The sequence below is a fragment of the Haliotis rufescens genome, unplaced genomic scaffold (genome assembly GCF_023055435.1).
Source record: "Haliotis rufescens isolate VD_foot unplaced genomic scaffold, xgHalRufe1.0.p SCAF_5, whole genome shotgun sequence".
Taxonomy (NCBI): Eukaryota; Metazoa; Mollusca; class Gastropoda; order Lepetellida; family Haliotidae; genus Haliotis; species Haliotis rufescens.
Window position 1 is genome coordinate 26,689,688 of NW_025964223.1, and position 26,181 is coordinate 26,715,868.

Here is a 26,181-nt window from a genome sequence, read left to right on the forward strand (position 1 = left end):
GCCCATAGTACTGATCCATTTAACATGATTATTTTTACTTTACAATATACTAAGATATGTGTGAGTAATTTCAACCTTAGAAGGATGGTATCCCGATGAATGACACAGTCTCTTAGAGTGGGAAACTGTCTACCAATATAGCTGACTGCCTGTACTGACAGTGAAGACAATCTTTATACGACATCGCTGCGAGGAGCTCATAAGAGTGAGTTAGTTGGGTTTAACACCGCTTTGAACAGTATTCCAGTTACATCACGGCGTATCAGCTTAATGTGGGAGGAAAGCCCGAAGTGATGAAGGTCTCAGACATTTAAAACTTTTGTGAAACATAATCGCGAACCGACAATAATAGGTTTCTGATGTGCCCAATGGGCCCATCTCTACACAACAAATTTCGACGCCTCCAACGACTGGGCCACACGTGCCGCCAGAGCTTATACGACAAGACATAGCTAGTAGTAGAGTCTGTGTCTTTGTGATTATCAAAGCAAAAGCACCATTGCCTTTTTTGGTCTGCTATGAAAATGAAAATTTTAATATTTGCCTATATTCAGTATATGTCAATATGCAATTAAAAATGTACCGTACTATTAAAACAATTAATATCCATAGGGGAGTTTTTCATCGTCTGACAAGGAACTAGATAAAAGTGTGAAAGTTGTATGTCGTTGCATTTAGTGGTTTGTCACGAATATTCAATCGCTGCTGAAAAACGCCAGTCACATAAAAATTAATTCAGATGGCATCTTTACAGTTTGTATTACAGCAAGTGCATTTTATAACACTTTCGTATACGTAACATTAAAACTATAAATGGAAGTCAGTGATCACAGAGCCAATGATCTGTGAAATGTTTGAAAAGTTGCTTCTGCCACCATGAGTGAGTGAGTGAGTGAGTGAGAGAGTATTGTTTTACGCCTTTTGTAGCAATATTCCAGCAATATCACGGCGGGGGACACCAGAAATGGGCTTCACACATTGTACCCATGTGGGGAGTCGACCCCAGTGTCTTCGGAGTGACAAGCGAACACATGTCTGCCTCCAAGATTATCTGATGATCCAGTCAAGCATATGGTCTCACAAATACGTGAGTGATGGATGTGTAGTTCAATTCCGGTAATAAAAGTAAAGTTAGCTTGTTATGAATGTTCTGTGCAACTACATTTGCACGTACATGTTGACAATGTTCTACAAGGACGTCTCCTGTTGCCTTTTCATTAACAACATTCAGTTTGTCATTTCAGTGATTTATGTATATTTATTTTTATGTTACAATTGTCACATACGTCATAAGCGTGAGATACATTTTGAAGGAATTCGTTCTGATTGCAAACTCCTATCCGGTTCAAGGTTTCTCCAAAAGCACCACGCTCCCCTGCTTGTTGTGTTGTGCAGCCCTAGAGACATGTATTATGTACCAGCCACACACTCAGGCCATGAATACGCCAACGATTGTCGGGGGATTAATGTCCTTCCAGCCTTCCTCTTGGGACTAAATTGTTATGAGTAGTGAAAGATGGACAAAAGCTGTCTGTACGGTTCTTATGCAGGTGGTGGGGAACTAGCTTTGTATTATGGTACAATGGATGTGTCGCGAGTTTTGCTAATAGGAAGAGATGTGAAAACGTGTAGAAATCACATGTGTAATTACAAAGAAGCCACACTGAAATTGTCATTTTAACCCTGGAGATTTGTATCTCAGACAACGCCGAAGTTTACATCAATGCATAAGAACTATATTTTTGCTCCAAAGTACATCAAGGGTATTCGCTTGCGTATTTAATGGTAGCTTTTGTCTGAAGCAGTTCTACGGATCTAGTTATGCTGTGGGATTTTATTGATATACAAAAAAGTAATATACGAGGGATGACTGAAAATCTGCTCCAAGCTGCATAGATAGGGTTTGCGGCTGACTATGTTTTGGTACAGAAGGATTCCTCCTTGTGGTGTAAACTGTCCTCTACAGTAGAAATGACCTCATCATTATGTGCATAATGGCTTCCATACAGTTTGGGAAGAGAAGGAAATCTGACGGTGCCAAATCTTGTGAATACAGATGTTTAATTAGTTCAAAGCTACAGTCATGTATTGCAGCCATGGCGACAAAATTTGTGCACCCGTGCAGTGTCCTGGAGGAACAACACACATTTACTGAGTTTTCCACGACGCTTAGCTTTAATGTTTGAACGCCGTTGTCAAAGCAGATCAGCATAATATCGACAATAATGGTCTGAACTTTCGGGAGGTAGTCCACCAGTAGGATTCCTTTGGAATCCCAGAAAACCGAAGCCATCACCTTGTCAGCTGATGGAACAGACTTTGCCTCCTTCTTAGAGGATACGTTAGATGCTCCGACTGCTTTGACCGTTGTTTACTCTCTGGCTGATAATGGTTAACCCAAGACTCATCCATGCTTACAAATTGCTCAACAAAGTCAGCTGACTCTGCTCCTGTACGATGTACATTCTCACGAGAGATAATGAACATGGAGCGTTTATGATCAGGAGTCAGACGCCTTTGAACCCAGCGTGCTGAAACCTTTGTCATGCCCAGTTCATACTTCAGAATAATCCCAACTCTCCCATGAAAGGTGCCTTCTGTATTGGCTATGTTACGTGTGATGAGACATGTCGATCATTCATAATCATAAAATGTATTTTATCATAAAAACCAATTTCACCTCACCTCTAAACAATGACAAAAGAAGGAGCATCACCCCCTAATGTTGAGACCATGTCCACAATGGTGACTGTTAGAGTTAACCCTTTCAGTTGAAGTAGCCCATTTTGTAAATTTTTATCAACAGAAAACACCTAGCCACTCTTATGCCTGCAGAAATATGCTGCCTGCTTGTGTATTTGTCTCGAATGCAAGCCTGTAAGCAGGGAAAGTATTGTACTTAATACATGCAATTTATTAAGCGTGTACTATACATGTACACCCTTCTTGGTTATTCTCAGAATTTTCCGCCACCCCTCGTATAGATGATTCACATTGTATAATACCTAATCAAGGGGAAAAATACTGGTCAAATGACATTCCATTGAATAATTTCAAAGAATAAAATGAGGAACACTTGGTCATAATTTATCAAATAATGTAACATACATATACACTTCTTATTTGGGAACTTAACATAGAAAGCTGTGAAAACCTATGTTTTACAGTTGGAATGTGTCATGTATTTGATAGGAGAAACAAGACTAGTGTGATGTTATATCGCCAAGCCAGAAATACTGAACCAGCTTTTAATATGATGTAACGTGATATCAGGTGCTGTGCTTCATTGTGACCAGCTTCGATATTGAGACAAATTACATCAAGATATAGATTTCAATGTTGTGTAACTCATTTCCGATTGTTTTCTTTTGAGGCAAAATGAATTGGCCATTCGTAGGTATGTCTGGGTGCTTATATTCTACGATCATTGCAACTCAACCCTTCAAATCCTCAGTTTTAGTAGCTACAGACTGCTTCAAATCTCTGGTTACGTATGACAATAAACTAATTTGATGTAATTACCTTATATTGTCAATAAGAAAGCCATTTGAAGACTAAGTGTCACTAAAATAGAAGGAACGTGCTTCGATTGAAGCTTTGCCGGTCGTAGAAAGATCTAGAGATATGTTTTAGCTACTTAAACATCTTTATTAACTAAAACAGCAATGGCATACAGCAACGTTGTCAAATGCACCACTGATATTTTTAGCACGAATACTCTACATATTTCTCCAATTACTAATGGTTCAATGTTAAAAAATCGATCATAATTGTCATTTTGTGATCCATTAACTATAACCAGACGTTTATCAGGGCAATTTGTAAACATCTAATATAACCAAAACAGTGGGATGCTTCACTGTGCACTTTAAATCGCGATATTCTACCGAAGGAATGTTCTCTTTCTGGTTTCCGTTGCAGGCTGTGTCCAATATCATCGTTTTAAGTGGTCAATTGAAAACATTATATCCCAGGAGATATGAGACTTTATCTTTATGCAACAACTGACACGATTGCTTTTAAAGTTGTCATTTCTCAATTAGTGAAACGTGAAGATTTTCATATAGGAAGCTGCACAACGATATCCAACATATGTTCTATGCAGCTTAAGTCCTTTAAGTACTTTTATTGATTTCCTATGTTTTGTTGCGTGACTTAGAAACCAACTTATCTTGAAGATGATTCATGTGACATTCTCAGCTGGCTAGGTACGATTTCAAAGTCATTAGTAAATTTTCTTGTCCTTTCGGTATGGGGCTATGTCAGAACACTATAAGTGCTTAGTTATTGTATCCTTTTGTGATTAGAATCTGGCTAAATAGACCTGAGTGTCGCTTGTGCTTGAGTGTTCATGGTGTGTGATGCATCTCCGGGCCAACATGTCATTATAGTAAATTTCGTAATGAAAACGTGCACTGATATCTATGTATCCAAGTTCATGAATATAAGTTTATGGAAAGATCTGATCATGAATTAGCAAAAATTACGACAATGCATTAATAACGAATAACGTGTTTCGTGATTTTAATTCCTTTTAAAAGACTATATGGAGCCGTGTTGGTAACAGTTATCATCAAATGCAAGTATAAATAATTTAAACTCGATCTTCGTCTCACCAAGACGGTTTGACAGCTTTGTGGTTAAAATGTTTGATCCTGAAAAACCGGATTTCAGCATATACAGCCCCTCTGTATGGGTTGAGTATTTGCACAAGTGGCGTTAAATCAAATATATTCATATTCACTCACTGTTCGCCTTTCGCCACTTGTTACCAGCGAACGAAGAACCAAATATCAACGAGGAGAAACAGATATGATAATTCTGGCTCTGTTACCAAACATGTATCTTCACCTGTAAGGAAGCTAAGCAACAGTTTTCATATTTTTACATGTATGTGACCAACTATGAGACAAGAGACCTTATGGGTGAAAAATCACATTTTGACTCCTCATTATATTTTAAAACTACAGTATCTAAGGAACACAAAAATAAAATTCACAAGCTTCAATTTATGTTTATCACAGAGATACATAACATTAAACATTTGGACTCATTTTCTGCAAAGTACCATTTTCAGACTTAAAACTGTTTATGTACACTAACAATTGCAGGTTTTAGATATGATGGCTGACTAATTGAACGTAGACATGTATGCTGAAATGTTTTGGAATTAATGTTTTCATGACATTATCGAAAGAAAAATAAAATATGTTTTGTACTGTCCGCTCACATGGCCATTTTTTACGGAGGTAAGTTTACGTCAAACGTTCATTTTTATGACGTCACAGCACAATTGTTTCAAAGCACCTATCAGGTCCTGTTTCTCCCGATGGGTCACATATCATAAACTTCCATGAAACATCTATACATGACACTGATCTTATTTATGGTAATGTCCAATCTGTAACCGACAGCATTTCTGTTATTCTAGAAGGTCACAGTCAAAGAAGCAGGACTATCAATTGAAAACATACTCAAATGGCTTTAGCAATCGGAGAGTTTTAAAAACATGTAATCGGATACTCGATTTCTGTGTCTTCATTTAAAAATGGGTATGTCCTCAAGAAATTAATACATGTTTAAAAAACTGACTGAATATGTTATAAAATATATAGAAGGCAGTTCTTAACTATGTTCAGCTATATATATATATATATATATATATATATATATATATATATATATATATATATATATATATATATATATATAAAGCACAGTAAAGTTCTAACTCTCAGGCACAATGTAAAGTCGTAAGTTATTTGTCCATTGTCACCTTGGTATTGTGACGTCATAATTTCCTAAATGTTATGACGTCACGTAACTATATGTTACTACTTCATGTCCGTTATTCAGTTATGGCCTGATGAGACTCGTACGTGGTACGAGTTGAAAGCGCTAGCCTATTATAACTGTGTTCAATCTTACTCCACTTATTTAATTATTATATATATATATACTGAACCGTAAGAGAAACGTCACCATGGATAGAGATATGAGAAACCTTATTTGTCCAAGCACTGTAAACATGCTTTGAGACATATTAAAAAGATAAAACTTAGCGAAACTGATCACCAAGGTTGAAATGAAAGTGTCAAATGTTCTTAAAGTGAAACACCACACTAGTCTATATCTCTGAGAAAAATGGCATCACAAGTCGGTATCTCGTGTGTCCATTGTGTGCATTGATGACTGCCGTGCAACGTCGATACATGGAATGTATGAGGCGGTTGATGAAGGCCATTGGCACTTGAGCCCATTCTCTGAGGGACGCCTGACGCAGTTTAGCTGCAGTTGTCGGCCTTGGTCGGACGTCATTCAGCCGTCTTTGAATCTCGTCCCAATGGGATTTAAATCGGGACTGAGGGCAGGCCACTACATGGTTCTGATGCCATTCTGCTGGAGGAAGTCTCTCGTTGCTCTCGCAGTGTGGGCACGGGCGTTATCATGCTGAAACCCGTGGTTGCGGCGACGTGCCAAATGATGTAATGATGTGGTCTCAAGACTTGACCAATGTACCGTGCTGCTGTGACACTATTGCCTCTCCCTGGAACGTTGTTCTGGAAGACCCCAGGTTCGACCCTTTGTGAAGACCAATTCCACCCCACACCATCACACTCGGACCACCCCACGAGTCTCTCTCAACAACACAAGCATCCGAATAACGTTCCCCACGTCGTCTGCCATCTGCTGTTGAGAGTAACGGCTCTCGTCTGAGAAGAGGACTCTTCTCAACTGCTTGTGGCGCCAATGCTGGTGCTGTGTTGCCCACTGAAGACGGTCCCGGCCATGACGTGGTTTCAGAATGGGTCCTCGGTGTGGCCTGTGACAGTGGAGGTGTCTGCCCGTCAATCGTCGACGCACGGTGTCCGCACTAATGTGTCGCTGGTGTGTCCCCATGGTCTGCCGAGCAGTTTCCGCAGCAGTGACAAAGGGATCTTGAAGATGCTGTCGCACAATATGACGATCCTGATCTCGGGTGGTGACCCTTGGTCTTCCACTACGTGGTCGGTCATCTGTACCGTCTGGTACAGTTGCTGGAGCCTGTATATGGGTCCGTACGTGGACTTGAAATGCATTGGCTACTTGCCGGGCGGTTTGTCAAGCTTGCAATCGTCCAAGGGCTTGGTGTCACTGATTTCTTGTCAGTCTTGGCATGTGGTAGAAATTCAATAAGGAATGAATGTTATCCGATCAGGGTGGATTTTTTATAGGGCAAGAAATGGGGGAACGCATGTGCATTTCAATGTGCCCGGCGGAACTCACGTGCATCAGGTTACCATGGCCGTTGCCGTGATGCGTTTGGGCGATCGGTTTTATTGTCGTCTGGTTTTTTTTAACATCAAATTTCATTTTTACGGACAAGGTAATGTAAAATTTTAGAAACATTGCCAAAAATTACCCCGATATTTAAATGACAACTTTTCATGCAATGTTACTTGGGGTGACGTTTTTTTGCGGTTCAGTATATATATATATATATATATATATATATATATATATATATATATATATATATATATTACTTGCGTTACCGAATTGGCATAAGTCTATGTTATTTTGTTGTGTCCTATTTGTGGAACTTATAAGTCTCTGCGCTTAGGTTGCATTAGATACCTACTCAATCAACGAAAGCCATCCATTAATTTCGTTTCCTGAAAGAACAATGATTGTCAGTGACATGCTATTTGAGTTCCTGCCATGATGTTATGACTGCGAAGCTGCGTCTGTTTTGAATGCATGTAACATATATGCACACGGACACAGATGAGCAAAACAAAGCATTCATCACTTTGACTGAAGAGTCAGTAGGGTCAGTGTGACCTAACTGTAATCATTCCTACATATGAGTGCCCAGATGGAGAAATAATTGACAAACTTAAACCCTGCAGGGGAGATGTTGTGTATCTAAATATACAAAGTGCGACTATATGGTCTACAAATTACCTTCTCGATGTTTATTTGGAAATAAAAAAAGTTTCAGGAAATATATGGAGGCCACTAAAGATATTGCAAAGAACGTTTTGTTTGTGCAAACGCAGAGAAATTATATATTTACGTATTATGTTTGGGCTAATGAATTATACATTATCGTGCAAATGTACTTCTGGGACTTCTTTTTCTGGATGAAAGTAAAATTCGGGTAATGGTCGATCACGAAATGGTAAATGATTCGATCAGCAACCCTATTCTAACTATAATCTCTAACAATGAATATGCTTTATTAATAGGAAGTGTAACAAAAGAATACCTGTACATATGCTTCTACTCTCTGTATATTCCTGGCCAAGTAGGTCCCAAGCACCTCCAGCTTGTCGTAACAGACTGTCAAAATAGGGATCGAATGATGCCATCGTACACCCGTGACAACTGGAAAATTGCTGGAATAATACTTCGGCGTCAAATACCATTCACTCACTCGCGCATAAAGTACTCTATGTACATACTATGTGCAAAACAGGTGACCTCTTGTCTGAATTTTGAGACTAATTACGAAATTCTATTTCTCTCTCTCTCTCTCTCTCTCTCTCTCTCTCTCTCTCTCTCTCTCTTTATATATATATAACTGAAGTTGAAACAATATACTGATAACTTGTTCGGAGACGTACACATTATATATATATATATATATATATAATGTGTACGTCTCCGAACAAGTTATCAGTATATTGTTTCAACTTCAGTGTTCTCATTTCTCAAGCAAATTGTTAACATAACACGTTGCTTCAAATCTGTGCACACTATTGTCCCCATCTAGCTTACGTGATCCAACGTGATCAGTTGAAACTCTATACAGGAAGCGCTCTGTATGTTATGCTCAATTGATCTTTAATTTTACATCACTGGATAATTCTAATGTACTTGTCGCTGTCCCTTGAGATTATATCACAGCAAGCCACACTACAGAACAACGCAAATCTCATTTTGTAGCTTGACATTTGCATTTATACACCCCACTGTGTCATCTGATACTTGTAATGGTCATGTTTAACTGTCGATACAGATGGCCATGCCTTCGCATGGAATGATCTCCCAATGACTACATACACTTTATCTTTATATTGATTTTAGATTGTTTTAATTATATACATGCTTAAAAGAGATAAACAAAAACTTCCCATGTTTTTGTTTTTTCCATGCCATGTTCACATCTTCACCAACATAATGTAAAAATCAAATTTGTTTTTGTGACACGTTATGAGTTCAAATAGAATCGATGGGAAATGTCAAAATGTAAATGATACAATCTTTATCACCCTGGCGTTACGATATGCTTAACCCCATGTGGGTTTCTGATATCGCAAAACATCCCTAGGTGTTTAAAATGAATATTATATGAAAATATTAACTTGTTGCGAAACAGGTCGTGTTGATTTTTCATGCGATCATGAATGTTCGCTGAATGTCTGGTCCATGTAGGAATATTGTCTTTCAAATATCTCGATTTAAAGAAATGACGGTGCGTTAATGCTGCTTAGTATATTCTATAAGCACAAATATCGCTCGTAACTCAATAATAGATGGATAATGTATCGTTAACTCGTCATTCTGACATTTATTGGAAATCATGAATATGCATAACGCTTTGTTCCTGTATGTACAAGAACATATCTGTTCTAGCGTGAACCTATAAGCAGGTTAGTACATTCAATTATCAACCGCATTGCAAACCCAAGACAAGTTATATTTAATAGAATGTAAGTACACATTGTTTTAATTCCTACCTTCTGTTTTTTGTGTGAACTGAGAAGTTGAGTTTTAAAGCCGATTTATTTTGTGTTCAACTGGTTACCATTTTGAAGGTTACCGTACAATCTCAAAATATACAAAGAGTCTATATATACCAAAGTTAGTCGGATTACCGTCATAAATCAAACCGTTCTTAACACATTTTCGCATCTCCCTTGACTACGTTTAGAGAGCCGAAACCATATGAAGGAGACAGTGCATCTAGGCAAGCACTTAACTGTCAATTCCGAGCGTCACCTTGTCGATAGCTACTGATAGCATTTCCATATGTAACTTGATTTAAGAGACGGAGTTTTATATCATTTTACGTAGATTTGGCTCTCTATGTGGTGTAATCGATACGAAAGCGGTTGTAAACTAATTTAACCCTCGTCAGGTCTCTAACGTAGGAAAAATTCGGACGCACTTTCCTTCTTTTTCGCGGTACTGGAAGAATATGCACTCACGTTTCTCCGTATTGTAAGGAGTCGTAACCCTAATTTACATGCTGTCTGTTTGATATCTTGTGGAGGTAAGATTTCCTGCTGAGTCTGTGCTGGCGGATGCTGGTGCCTTGGATACAGGTTACTATATGTGTTAGCACTGAGATGGTGCGAGTTCTCGTTGCTGTCTATTGGTTTACAGGCATGCGAAGGGTTCGTCATAGCATACAGAATATTTATCAACTTCGAAACCGTGCTCTTCGGCAGAGTTGTTAACTCAAAGGGCATCCTGGTTTCTCTTTTACTGGATAATGATGCTTTGCACAAGGACGTACAATTGTCGAGCAGGTAATCTAGGATACCACTACTAATTGAAGTACGCATTTCGCAAGCAAGTGGCCCGGATACTCAATTCACAAGACATGGATACTGTTTTATAGGGAATACTTGTTCATGTATGTCTGTCGACCATTCATGACATTTCATGTGGAGTTTTAACGTTTTATTAACTTCACATGGGATAAACAATCATTTTTGACGCATGCCTTCAACATTTATCGTTTTTCTTCTGAAACAGTGTTTAAGCATAACAATTCGTATTGATTTTACGATTTGACGTCAACTATGTTAACGCCTTTGATGTCACAGTGTATGATTCACTAACAACAAATTTGCATTTATATCGAACAAGTGTTACTTACACAATGTCATGCATATAAATTGTAAAGGCGTGTTTTGTTCAAACATGTAACGATTCAAAACTGTGTACATATTTACATGTAAACAATACGTCAAAGTATTACCTCTCACAACTACAAATGTTCTCATGAAAGAAAAGATACGGCCTCTTTGGGAGGAATTGTAAACGATAAATATGTCTGTTATCTAAAGCGTCTTGTATTATTACATGGACAAATGAATTTATCCCGTAAACTCAATAATAGAGGAAGATTATCCACGAGAAACGCATGAACGCTACAAGTACGTTGGCACCTCTATAACAATTAATTAAAGGGTGAATAAAAGTGTTATAGATGGTGTTTAAGCCAACCCAATATCCCCTTGTCTAGACGTAGATCCTGTATAAGGGACAACTGTCTACAAGACAGTTTAGCTTAAATTGGGCCTAAATTAGGGCTGTATTGCCTGTATACTAAATGTCATAATGATAGAATTGGCGTCTATCAGGATGGCTCGGGGATGAACGATTTGGAAGGCCTCACCTAATTAGATCTATTGCAAAGTTAGGCCAATGTTCAAAGTAATGATCTGAAAATCCAATTTTCACGATGTGACATTTAACGACAGATAAATAATTGTATTAGTTGGAGTATTACTTCTAACGTTATATACGACTTACAAAAAGCATGAAATTTCAAAAGTTTTGAGTAACATTTTGGTAATTTTGTGAGTTTGGCTACTCGTAGGTGTCTCATATAACTCGTTAATATAGGATATATAGTTTACACCTGCGTCACCTTCCAGTACTGACGTCGTAATAAAATCAGAATTTTCTCAGTTAAATGAATGCGTTATAAATCACCACGTTGAATTATGTATATGTTTATTGTTATGTGAATGAATGCATTTGCGTAGTCTAGATCTATATATCGAGTTACGTGAGTATTTCACAAACATGTGTATTTTATCTTTGTAACAGAAACATAAATCCATTATGCCAAGGCCGATTGACATGGAATATATATCCCGACAGCATGTGGTAAGATACACCTCTATATCTATATAGTTACAGGTACACATGTTCTATCGAATGTTAGATAACACATGCGTGTTATGGACACAATATAATGATAAACAATCATCTACTCCTTCGGTCACCTCGGCTGTCCTAATTGGATCTTTGTCACCTTGATCCGTCTTTCCTCAAATATTTGTGGAGATTCTGTGTTTCGTATCAGCGTTTGGCATTGGCGTATAATGAACATCAGATGATAGCGTGCCGGCTACAGCAACTCCAGCCGTAGCGTTCGCTCTCCTCCGCTCATCGAGCGTGGTGTTCCTCCCCATCTCTCCACTCTTGTTAAACCTTCGATAAGTTAAGGTAGCGAGCTTGTTCTGCTAGACCCCCGCCAGTTGTAGCGTGACTGACGATAGACTCTGGGTCTGTGAGCGCGTCAATGTCTCATCTGATGGCTCTCTATTGATAACCACAGTCCAACCAATTACATACAGCATCCTCTGACCCTTGGACTACCAGCATCTCGTCGCATCGCCTGCATGGGATCTGTTTGGCAATAACCTGCCCGGCAGTTCCATCTACATCTCGCCGTGTCGTACCTTAACTCAAAACTCATCTGTTTGTGTTCTTTACGTATGTGATAATTGTTGAACACTGGATTGCATCCAACTTGGCCGATCAATGGACTCGTCCGTTTACCCATGTGCCCACAGTCGTATTGAAGCATGCTCGCTTTGACGATCCTAAGCTTATGGGACTTCTGTACTGTACTACCAGTTTCACCTCAGAAATCAATTAAATATCATTTCATTGTTTCTCTAGGTTCAGCAATGACAAGAGGCTAGTGTCCATCGACGTCCATCAACAGATCTGGAGTGGACTAGGACCAGTGTTTATTATGGAGAACGTCTGAGTCTACGATCCGTTCTCTTCTACTGATATGGGAGAACTAGAAAGAAATACTACGGATAAAAAGTGGGAAAATTTACTTGTGCGGACTGCTACTACATTGTGTGTGTTTCTCCTTCTATGTGGCGTCAGCGACTTCGTGTTAGCCATCGAGGTCCAGCGTTCTGTGGGTGATTAACATGACCCATCGGCACAGGAGAAGACTTACCACGTATTTTCTATTGGGGTTGTCACTGCTACAGTGTGTTCGTTGTCTACCACAAGAAATCAAAATAGGTAAGTCGTATATTGCTGAATCGGAGGTAATCGTTTAACGAGAGCGTGTGATATCTAATTAAAACACAAATGAAACTATCGTATATGAATAATTTGGTACAGTGTGTATTAGGCTTAATTGTATAATAAACAAATCAATATGATACATCGCTCTGTAATGAAAACCTATATATTTTAATTAAAGGTGTGTACGATGTTCCGATTACACTGGCAATGCTCAAATGAACGTAAGTGGAAGTGATATCTTCGATATGTATACCAGTGATAAATTTTCTTATATTAAGTCATCGGCACACATCAAGAAGTTGCATTTATTCATTACAGCCTTTTTAGATGAGACTTTTATTGGAATCAAGCCCAGGTCTATTGCGTTTGTGTACAGCTTATAAATCGCAGGTCAGAGATATGCCATGGGGATTTCCATACCGAGACGCATGTTCAATTTTGTGGCACAAACGCTATTATTATGAAACGAAACGTTTAAAGCTCGATCCGCTCAGCCGTGTCATGAGCCCAAGCATTACACCGAGTCCTAAATACCACAGGGCAATACTAGAACCATGCAATTGTCATTTCCGATGTTTCATAACATTATTCTGTTGGTTCATAGTGTCATAATAGGCCCCTGCTATCAGTCGCTGATCTGGTATGGAGCCCCATGTCTCAATTATATCATGAAGAGTGTTCACCAGCAGGCTGGGATGGCGGATAACACGCTTTAGAACTCTCAGTGGTATTCAACACTTCCAAATAGTTTTCGTTTTAATTTTTGTAGAAATGATTGACTCATGAATAGTTTATGACTTTGGGTTTTCATGAATATTTCATTTATGCCAGTTTTGTGTATCTTGTGTATGTCATGTAATGTTATTCATAACAATGCCATTACTTGAGTGCATGTATATGTCAATGCATAATCTGGTCAACGTTACTTTGTACGGAAAGATGGTTTTGAAAATTGAGTTACAATAATGTAATTTTGATTGTGCATTCTACGTTGTGTTACACTGTAATACTACAGCCACGCATCTGCATGTTTCATACATTATTATCCAGTCACACATACGTCACATTAGTAATACAATGTTGTCTCCTGAATTGGTTTAAATATATCAACGTCGACAGATGTTGAAGTTGATGTGGAAATAATATTCCCTGATGAACGCCAACGATAAAAATAATATTATTCCTTGACTGAGAAATCTCTGAGGAAACTCTATCTGTTTTTGAGTTTAAAGCTATCGGTTTTCTAAAGAAACACGGCAAAGGTACAGAGGTGATATGTGTCTTTCCAGATGCGTGGGGGAAGCAATAGTTTTATCCTTCGAGGCACTGTCAGTGCATGGTTTGTTGGCCGAACAAATGCTCAAATGCTTTTCCTGAAAATAATGGATCGGTATGAAAAACTAATGAAATATTGATTGTTCCAATCAGAAGGAATTGAAAATGACGTGGGAGAAGGGAAACGTGTGAATGTCAATGTTATAGACTATGCAGGCGAGCACTGGCGGAGAAAGGTCAAGTTTGGGCATCTCTTGCAGTATGATGTAGTCATGAACGACTTAGAATATTTCACGGCGCTTACATGCATGACGATTGTTATGTATATGACCGTAAGCGGGGGAGTATGCATAATGCATAACCATATGCTCCAAATGCATGCTTGCTTTCATCGTTATGCCGAACCTAATGAAACATAAACAGATAACATAATATGATTTCGTTTTAAGATTATAGATAACAAGTGTGGACTTGTATTACTCATCAATTGAGTTTCATAGTGTTTATAACTTAATTAAAGCGTATTATAGGATGTTGAAACTCGATATGTCATTGTATGATGCTGAAACTCGATATGTCATTGTATGATGCTGAAACTCGATATGTCATTGCATGATGCTGAAACTCGATATGTCATTGTATGATGCTGAAACTCGATATGTCATTGTATGATGGTGAAACGATGTATTATGTTTCAGTTTATCGACATGATAACATATTGTCATAACATCATTCATAATGAAGTAGGTGAGGTAGCCAAGTTGTTAATGAGTTCGCTCGTCACGCCGAAGACCCGGGTTCGAATCCCGACATGGGTGCAATGTGTGAAGCCCATTTCTGGTGTCCCCCGCCGTGATATTGCTGGAATATTGCTAAAAGCGGCGTAAAACCATACTCACTCACTCGATCACTACATGGGTACAATTACTCACTCACTCGCTCTGCCATATTTTTTTAAATTAAGAGAGAAATAAACTGCATTTCTTCAATCATGTTTCGGCGTAGCGATGTCGTCCTTGGGACATAAGTGCTGACTTATGAATTTGTTAAGTCATTGTTAGTTATAAAAATGTGTATACATATATCGTGTCGCACCTTAATGAACAGAGATACCACCACAACAATGATATTGTTCTAGCATCACACAGTGTCTTCTTTTCGTCACTCAAGCTGAAAAAACCCCCAGAAAATGCATGACAAGTGTTTTTAAATGACTTTTGAATAAAGGTATATTATGCTAGGATTAGCATATTCTAAATTAAATTAATGAATTCAAGTTGAAAACTATTTTTATGTAGCCTGTAAGTTACAGAATATTGAAACTAAGCTCACTAATTGATGAGAATAGTGTTATAAGGTTAACATTTTTCTATGATATTAGCCAAATATAGGCACGGAATTTAGCAATTAGGTTAATTTTTTATTAAATAGTGTCATTAGGGTAACATTTATTTGTAATGGTAACACTGTAATTGCGATCAGTTTAGCCAAATAATGACACGAAAAATAGCAATTAAGTTATTTATTTATGAAATATTGTTACAAGGGTAACATTTGTTTACATTGGTAACACACTAATGCGATCAGTTTAGCTAAATAATGACACAATGCCAAATTTGTTGTTCCACGAGATCCATTAGGGATGCTGTAACGACATTTGTTATAATAGGCCAGGGTTATAGCGGAGTGATCGATCAGCCAAAACAGCATGTGATATACCCCCAAGCTAAGTTTGCGAAAGACACAAGTGCCGAGTTTTTTAAATAACTCATATTAGTCTTAAGTTGAATATTGCTGATTGAATGTTTGAGGCGGCCATCTGTTTTTCGTCAGCTAACTGTAGCCGATCTGGACTTCGCAGGGGGTCGCAGTGGCGCTGAAAACAGTTGATTCATCCTGGGGCCTAAACGCAATTGGGCGATAAATCTTCAAAATCCTGCGATCGATGTCTATTCATCACCTCCGAGACTAAAGTCATTCTCATCTCCCAGTTCTTTGCATATTTGCTTGCTCAAAATATATGAGACTTGATTTCCTTTAAGAATGCTCACATGTAAAAGTACGCAGTATATTTTATGTGGTGACAACTGGCCGTTAGTGTTAATTTTACGTCACATCTGTTCCAACTCAAACATAACATTCAAAATTGGAAACACGATTTTAACAATGTCTTTGTTGGGTAAAATAGCGTTTTATGACGTAAATCAATATTAATGACAAAAAAACATCATGTATTATAGCTAAAAAGCAATCTTAAATTGCGAATCTACAGTTGTCTCAAAATAGGGTGAAAAAAGAAATTTCCCGCAGGCTTAAAAGCTTTGAACATAGGCCTTTCTTTGACCCTAGGCTCCGTCCATCTGACTACCACAGCTGTGTATTAAGCTGCTGAAAGCCCAAGTGTATTATGGCCATCATGCAAAACACACAGTCAAACATCAGTCTCAAATGGAACATGATAATTACAATCTATTCCGTATTATTTTCAGGCTTTAAATTAAGGAAATATGAATTCACACATGATGTATTGATTCCTAACTTTATAATATCACAATTGTTGTTGTATCTTTTCTCTGGCGCAAGTATATGAATATGTATCGATATATCCGTAAATGTTTACTCTACTGGACTATTGAATATACCACTTACAATATCACTATGACAATAACATGTTACTGTAACAATAACATACCGACGATTTTGAGATCGATTTACTTCCAAATTATGTGTGCGTAAATTCATCATTTTAAACGGTTTTTGTTTGACGATTCGAAGAAGTCTTTTAATCTGCTTTACGTACGAAATGGCAGAAGAAACATGTATCATATATGCTGAATGATGTATTATAAATCTGTGCTTGTCATTTGTCATTTCATTAAGAAAACACTTCAAATATAGTGATTATCAAGGTGTGCACGTAACAGTCAAGTCAGGCACGTTTTCAACGCTTGATCAATCGGATGGCGATAACAGACACTGTGTTATCGAATTTTTAATACTACAGTACAGAATGCATGTACTACCATCTGCAACACCGCTTTTTAACTTCAATGATGAATACGTACTTGACATTTTCCTGCTAATACCTAAATTTAGCCCGTGTACACAAATTACGTTCATATCTATTCTACGATTAAGGCGTATCTTCATCTACGATCGATCGGTAAGTAATTCCTGTGCTCGCGTAATCCGTTTCCTGTAAACATCAATAACGGACCTCACTATCTTCAATCTATAAATGAATACCTTCACATTATCGAAATATGTATACACTTGCCATGAATTCGCACTGGAATATGTTATATGAATGCTCGTACGTATATTTAAATTAACACGTACCTAACATATCTAAATATTACACCGTGGATTATATATGCGTCACATACGTAACTAAATTTCTTTCTTGAAACCACTTACGATTACGTAGCGGCGTCAGTGAATATTTACCTGGGTGTGAGACTAAATAAACTATCTGAGTATTGCCAGTACACATGCTCCAGGCTAGCTTCAGTGAATAAATATCAAAATAGTTTAAGTGAATACGTGTTAGAATATGTTCCGTGAATATGAATCTGATTATCTTCAGTGAATACGTGTTAGAATATGTTCCGTGAATATGAAACTGATTATCTTCAGTGAATACGTGTTAGAATATGTTCCGTGAATATGAATCTGATTATCTTCAGGGAATACGTGTAGAATATGTTCCGTGAATATGAATCTGATTATCTTCAGTGAATACTTGTTAGAATATGTTCCATGAATATGAATCTGATTATCTTCAGTGAATACGTGTTAGAATATGTTCCATGAATATGAATCTGATTATCTTCAGTGAATACTTGTTAGAATATGTTCCATGAATACGAATCTGATTATCTTCAGTGAATACGTGTAGAATATGTTCCGTGAATATGAATCTGATTATCTTCAGTGAATACGTGTTAGAATATGTTCCATGAATGTGAATCTGATTATCTTCAGTGAATACGTATTAGAATATGTTCCGTGAATATGAATCTGATTATCTTCAGTGAATACGTGTAGAATATGTTCCGTGAATATGAATCTGATTATCTTCAGTGAATACGTGTAGAATATGTTCCGTGAATATGAATCTGATTATCTTCAGTGAACACGTGTTAGAATATGTTCCGTGAATATGAATCTGATTATCTTCAGTGAATACGTGTAGAATATGTTCCGTGAATATGAATCTGATTATCTTCAGTGAACACGTGTTAGAATATGTTCCATGAATATGAATCTGATTATCTTCAGTGAATACGTGTTAGAATATGTTCAGTGAATACGTATTAGAATATTTTACTGACTACGTATCTGATCATTTCAAGCGGGTAATTATGTGTCTATCTTCCGTAAATATTGAATACATATGTAGGTGTATTAAATAAATGTAAATACGCATCCGAGTGTCTTCAATAAATAATGTATATTTTCATTGAATCTGAAAAAAACACACTAGTTAATTGAAGTCAATATATGACTGTTGTTGTTTTTCATCAGTTAATTTGGTCGTGTGTGTGTGTGTGTGTGTGTGTGTGTGTGTGTGTGTGTGTGAGTGTTTGTGTGTGTGCGTGCGTGCGTGCGTGCGTGCGTGCGTGCGTGTAGGATTTGTGTGTGTGTGTGTGTGTGTGTGTGTGTGTGAGTGTTTGTGTGTGTGCGTGCGTGCGTGCGTGCGTGCGTGCGTGCGTGTAGGATTTGTGTGTGTGTGTGTGTGTGTGTGTGTGAGTGTTTGTGTGCGTGCGTGCGTGCGTGCGTGCGTGTAGGATTTGTGTGTGTGTGTGTGTGTGTGTGTGTGTGAGTGAGTGTTTGTGTGTGTGCGTGCGTGCGTGCGTGCGTGCGTGCGTGCGTGCGTGCGTGCGTGTAGGATTTGTGTGTGTGTGTGTGTGTGTGTGTGTGTGTGTGTATGTGTGTGTGAACGAGCTTACGTGTACGATTAGAAGCCATGGCGGTGAACAAAGTAATAAGAGTTAGAGACACGTATCCCTCGTGAGCAAGATGAGAACCCCAGGCTGTTATTTTCTCCATTTACTTAGTGTTCTCAAATGGAATATTAAACTGGCGTGATATCATTATGCGAAACTCTGTGCACCTGACTTGCATGTCTTCTTATGAATTATTGTGTTCGTGACAGTTGAAAAGCTGCATTACCACATGAAAGAATGAGCGCCATTAGAGCAAGCATCAAAGGCAGTCATCTCAAGTAACGTTTGTGGTGAGAGTGACACAAACATAAGTGAAACATTGCTTCTACATTATTAAACATCCTGAAGGCGTCGTTTGATGACCAAATGCTTTACCAAACGTATTAAAATAACTGGGAATATCTCCATACTGCATCATGCTAAAAATCTATCTTGGTATCCTGATAGCGTTCTACACGTAAATATTGTATCCTCCCTTCCTTAGAGCTTTTCGAACACTTTTCAGGGATGGTCATCAGTACCCCAAATCTAGACAGGATATTAGCTCTTAGTTTCCTCTTTCTAACATGTTACTCTCATGGAATGTAACAATTAAGTGTAGGCAAATTGGTTGTGAAACAGTCATTACAAAATATATCGACTGCAAATGTGTCTTAATGCGCATGATGTTAGAAAGCAGAATTCTTTGCACTTCATTCTTTTAATATCTCTGGTCCCCAAATTTTGATTTGGCATGGCTAGTTCGTAATGGTTCATTTGGTCCATAGAGTAGCATTCGTGTGCTACCGGTAGGTCAGGACATTGCTTATCCTTTTCGCGAACACATTGTGTCATCACTGGTTTTCATTGATTCATTCATATAATTTTCACCGCCTTTTTGCCTTTTAAGTCAAATGGAATCTGTTTGTCGGGTAATCCAGACTGGTTATTCTCTGGCTTTGACATTTTATATTTAAATGTGCGACATAACCACTATATTCGTTAGCAATCTTAATAAATATATACAAGCAATGATATCTGGCTTTTATCAACCAATGTAGGTCTGAGTTATGGTCTTTTTATTTTTCGAACCTTTGAAAACGCACTAAATTCATTTCGCTGATTTTGATTAATCGCAAATCTCTTTTCACGTTATTATCTTCTATCTGAAAACCATTTTAGAATTAACAATTGCGTGATGGTTGCTGTTATACATATGATTAATGGACATTGTGAACATTGAAAATGACAAAGTAATAGTATTTACTGAAATTGTGGCGTAAAACCTGGCGTCAAGTACAATGAATAAATTGCAAATAATTGAATTATACTTGACAAAAGTTTGATTGTTGCTATTACTATGATTATTCGCATCAATATTTATGACTCAGGTTATGAGGAAATACTGAATTCTATAACTACATGACGGAATATTATCGTTAGAGATGAAAATAATGATTGGCTATGTATATTAATCGGAAACAGATTAGCCTCATTGTTGATATTTTATCCATGCGACACATCAATACCATATGGTAGGATCTCCAGTATGAGTAGTCCGTTACATATTCTGTAACCCAAACAACAGGGTAACTTGTTACCTCGAGTAGAAAATGATAGTTGATGAATTTATAACTGCAGTTTTTTTGTGCGGGACAATATATTGGCATGCATTGGGTTTGATTAACGGAGGCTGACACGCGCGTGTAAACACAGATGCCTCGGTTCTTGGGATGAGAAACTTCGGCACATATTCCACCTTAATAGCTTTTCCACTCTCTGCCGATGCTTGTTTGTGCATAATGCAAGGTGTATGTTTTCCGGCGAGGAATGTATGCAGAACACCGTGCACGCATGCGTACTTCCAATTGTTTGTATGTATAGTAAGTCAACTGTACTGTATTTTAAGATCAAATCTTGAAGTAATTTCGGTTGCAGTATTCACTGAGACTGTTGTTTCAGTATGAAACATAGTGGAAGGACAAGTACCTAAACAATCTTCATTGCAGATAGCAACAAACAAACGACAATAGATCCCATGCGTTTCAATTGAAGAAGCATGGCTAGGTTCAGAAATAGTTCCTTATGTTTTTCACTCTATGATTGCCAAGAACACAAGAACAGTGAATGGCTGCAGGCCACACGGGGGAATGAACGCAACGCTCAAATTACTGGAGTTAACGAGGTGTTACTTTGGGATTCCCTCCGATGATAAACAGATCATTATATATCTGGCAGGAAACTTTGTTTCAAAATCATGTGTTGCTAAGTGAAAGGTAAATGGACTGAGCTCCCGATCATATATATTCTGTTTTGTTTTTGCGCAAGTCCTTGCCCTTTGTGGTGATCATGGCATGGGAGTGTTACTTCTGGATTTGCTTCAACAGTAAACATGATATCCACTAACTGTTTTGTGTTGTTCACTGCATGTCAATAAACTGAATATCGTACACCTACTGTACCTGTTTAATGCTAACTGAATACATACTAAAATCAATATTTGTTAGGTTATAACTTAGTCATTTGGGAAGCCTGGGTAGCCTTGTGGATAATGCGTTCGATCGTCAGCGAAAACTAGTGTTCTATTCCCGGAATGAATACAATGTGTGAAACCCATTATTGTTCCCGCCCTCTCCCCTCTTTCGTCTTGATATTGCTTGCAATCTACTAAAAGCGGCAGGAAACCTCATTCGGCAACTCACTCACAGTTGCAAATAACACACAAACTCTGCATCTCTTGTGTGTGTGCTGACCCAGTTCCGTTTATACAGTGTCGCGCCTCAAACACAATATGCTAGTTGTCCTTGTATATATGAGGCTTTACACCTGGAGTATTAACACATGATTGCAATATATAATTGTAATTTTTTAATTTCTAGTCTATGTTATTGAATGTGTGTTTGTTCCCACATTGTGGGTGAAGTAGAATTATTTTTGAATTTAATTAATTAACTTTGAATGCCTTAGACGCCCGTACATGTTTCAATAAAAAGTCAATAATGACACCGCCTTTCCTATTCGGATATTGTGCAATGGTGACCATTTTACAGCAGGAAAGACACACCCAACACAGAGACCATTATATCCATCTCAACCAAACTATCTACTATATATGATGAATTAGCTTTGATATCATATCGGCAGAGGAAATACATCATTGCATTATGATATCATACAGTATATAATAATACTAGATTTGCAATGATTCATCCTGAAACGGCACAAAAGTATATATTGTGAAATTATAACGTAATGTATGCCTTGAAGAAAAACTTACAAACAGTTACCTCTGCTGAATATGGATATAATATATCACATCATGGGTTGTTACTATACCATATTCCCAACAGTGAATGACACATACCATCCAGATCGTTTGAATATGAAATCAGGGATATAATAAAATGATTTTAGTGTCTCGTTGTAGTTTTCAGAGGTTAACCACTCTTGATGGACGTATACTAGAGTATTGATTGCTGGCTTGTTGAAATTGAGGGAGATTAATCCCAAAGTGATGGTCAATGGTCGGCAGCGTGCGGTAACTTGACGTGTGAGGTAATAGATGACACTTTGTCACAGAGAGGATCATAGCATTATTCTGTCCTTATACTTAGTTACTAACCCCAGGCACAAAACATGACAACGCAGCAGGAATCAATATAGCTGTAGCTTCATTGTTCTCTCTCATCTGTCATTTATGGCGCACAAGCATTACCATTTTCACCATCAGCAGCCCCACAACACCAAGCATGAGTCCGCAATAACTGTCGTCAATACGTTTCTTCCCGCGTAACTAAAATTTATCTATCAAAGACACATGCGATTAAAGCTATATATATGGAGGTATGTTACACGAAGTTTCGTGTATTTATTACGAAGCATGTCCAACACAAACACCTTTTGGAGATACTTCTGGCAGGCACACATAATGGTATGCAATTGGATCCAAGCTGTTCTGTTAAGACATATCTCTGAATAGTCTAAACGTATTATCACCTCAGTTTTTCTGTCAGCCCATATGTGTACTATAACAGATGTTTACACATGAAAAGATAGCCAGACAAGGCATCAATGAATGTCTGGGTTTACATGTTACCTTTCTCTTCCGTACTACCAAAGCTCACAGGATAACGTCGTGTCAGGTACCTGGGCTTACGGGATATCTTCCCATTAAGTACCCGGGTTGATAACATCATATCAGGTACCCAGGCGGACAAGATATATCCCATCAGGTACCCGGACTTTCAGAATAACTTTTCATAAGGTACCCGTGCTGGGGGATATCAATGACTTCACATCAGGTACCTGTGCTGAAAGAATATTAATGACTTACCACAGGTGCCCGTGCTGAAAAAGATATTAACTTCCCATCAGGTGCCCGTGCTGACAGACTAACTTTCCACCAGGTTCCCGTGTGAAAAGATGTTTACTTTCCTTCAGGTGCCCGTGCTGAAAGAATATTAACTTCCCACCAGGTGCCCGTGCTGAAAGAATATTAACTTTCCATTAGGTGCCCGTGCTGATAAGATATCAACTTCCCATCAGGTGCCCGTGCTGACGGACTAACTTTCCATCAGGTTCCCGTGTGAAAGGATATTAATTTCTCATCAGGTTCCTGTTCTGAAAGGATATTTATTTCCTGTCATTTGCCTGTGCTGACAGGGTAGCTTTCCATCTGGTGCCCGTGCTGAAAGGATAACTTTCCATCCAGTATCCGGACTGACAAACTAACTTCCCAACAGGTATCAGTGCTGACAAGAGACACTTACTACCGGGTAACCGTGATAACAGACTAGTTTCCCATCATATACTCGTGCTGACAAACTTACTTCCCACCAGGTACCCGTGCTGAGAAACTTCCCAACAGGTAGTCGAACGGACAGGATATCTTCCCATCAGGTAGCCAGACTGACAGGATATCTTCCCATTAGGTAGCCGGACTGACAGGATATCTTCCCATCAGGTAGCCAGACTAAAAGAATATCTTACATCAGGTAGTCGGACTGACAGGATATCTTCCCATCAGGTAACCAGACTGACAGGATATCTTCCCATTAGGTAGCCGGACTGACAGGATATCTTCCCATCAGGTAGCCAGACTAAGAGAATATCTTACATCAGGTAGCCAGACTGACAGGATATCTTCCCATTAGGTAGCCGGACTGACAGGATATCTTCCCATCAGGTAGCCAGACTAAAAGAATATCTTACATCAGGTAGCCAGACTGACAGGATATCTTCCCATTAGGTAACCAGACTGACAGGATATCTTCCCATCAGGTAGCCAGACTGACAGGATATCTTCCCATTAGGTAGCCGGACTGACAGGATATCTTCCCATCAGGTAGCCAGACTAAAAGAATATCTTACATCAGGTAGTCGGACTGACAGGATATCTTCCCATCAGGTAGCCAGACTGACAGGATATCTTCCCATTAGGTAGCCGGACTGACAGGATATCTTCCCATCAGGCAGCCAGACTAAAAGAATATCCTACATCAGGTAGCCAGACTGACAGGATATCTTCCCATCAGGTAGCCAGACTAAAAGAATATCTTACATCAGGTAGCCAGACTGACAGGATATCTTCCCATCAGGTAGCCAGACTAAAAGAATATCTTACATCAGGTGGCCGGACTGACAGGATATCTTCCCATTAGGTAGCCGGACTGACAGGATATCTTCCCATCAGGTAGCCAGACTGACAGGATATCTTCCCATCAGGTAGCCAGACTGACAGGATATCTTCCCATCAGGTAGCCAGACTGACAGGATATCTTCCCATCAGGTAGCCAGACTAAAAGAATATCTTACATCAGGTAGCCAGACTGACAGGATATCTTCCCATTAGGTAGCCGGACTGACAGGATATCTTCCCATCAGGTAGCCAGACTAAAAGAATATCTTACATCAGGTAGTCGGACTGACAGGATATCTTCCCATTAGGTAACCAGACTGACAGGATATCTTCCCATCAGGTAGCCAGACTGACAGGATATCTTCCCATTAGGTAGCTGGACTGACAGGATATCTTCCCATCAGGTAGCCAGACTAAAAGAATATCTTACATCAGGTAGTCGGACTGACAGGATATCTTCCCATCAGGTAACCAGACTAAAAGGATATCTTCCCAGTAGGTACATGGGTTGACAGGATACCCTCCGATCAGGAACCTTGGTTATCCCTTGGTCGGACAAGCACAAACTACTTCGCGACATAAAAAATATAAAAGTTATGAAAACTACAAATAACTAACAAATTTGTGACCAAATAATCCAGTAACCAGTTTTGTCCTGAAAGACCATATTTGACCTTTTCATGGATAAAACTTGTAACATCCTTTGCTCGTATCTTTTTTTTTTTTTTAAGTCGTACGCAGTGTGAAGTTTGTCGAAACAAACAACTAGATACTTGACATCCGAAAAATTAGAACATATTCGATGTTTATCAGCGGAAAACATAATAATTTTCATCAACATCTTAACTGGCACTATTACTGTACGAATGGTGTTGGTGTTAAGATGGGAAGATAAGGTTAAACATTTTTTTCTACGTAAAGGCGGTGGTTATATGGTTACAGCGCTATCATTCGTGTACAAACGAACTGAGTCCTTATCCATCACATCATCCAATGGCATTCGTTGGTCTGTATAAAAGTTTTAACTTTGTTTAAAGATAGGTATTGTGAAGCTTTATGATTTGATATGACTGTTCAAATGGAAAGTTTAAAATATAAAAGGGTTAGTGTCTTGTTAACAACATGGCCAGATTGACACTTTACTATACGGCAATAACATAAAGATAAATCGTTCACCATTTTAACAGTCTCGCATAAAGGTATAATTCATAGTATGTAACTTTTTCCAATATTTGAACAACTCGTTGATGAAACCTTTCAACATATCTTTATGTTCGT

At 38.4% G+C, this 26,181-nt stretch overlaps 1 protein-coding gene across 4 annotated transcripts in view; it reads left to right on the forward strand.

The window, feature by feature from the left end:
- Nucleotides 1–26,181, forward strand: part of LOC124110641 (glutamate receptor ionotropic, kainate 2-like) — a 178,485-nt gene that overhangs the window by 51,295 nt on the left and 101,009 nt on the right. The window contains exons 1-2 of one of the 4 annotated variants that reach the window (XM_046469996.2): nucleotides 10,380–10,520; nucleotides 12,694–13,056. In XM_046469996.2, the coding sequence (XP_046325952.1) occupies nucleotides 12,960–13,056 (97 nt within the window). In that variant the 5' untranslated portion in view covers nucleotides 10,380–10,520; nucleotides 12,694–12,959. Of the gene's footprint in view, nucleotides 1–10,379; nucleotides 10,521–12,153; nucleotides 13,057–26,181 lie in introns of those variants that run through there. The other 3 variants (XM_046469988.2, XM_046469977.2, XM_046470002.2) reach the window with 3 other exon arrangements.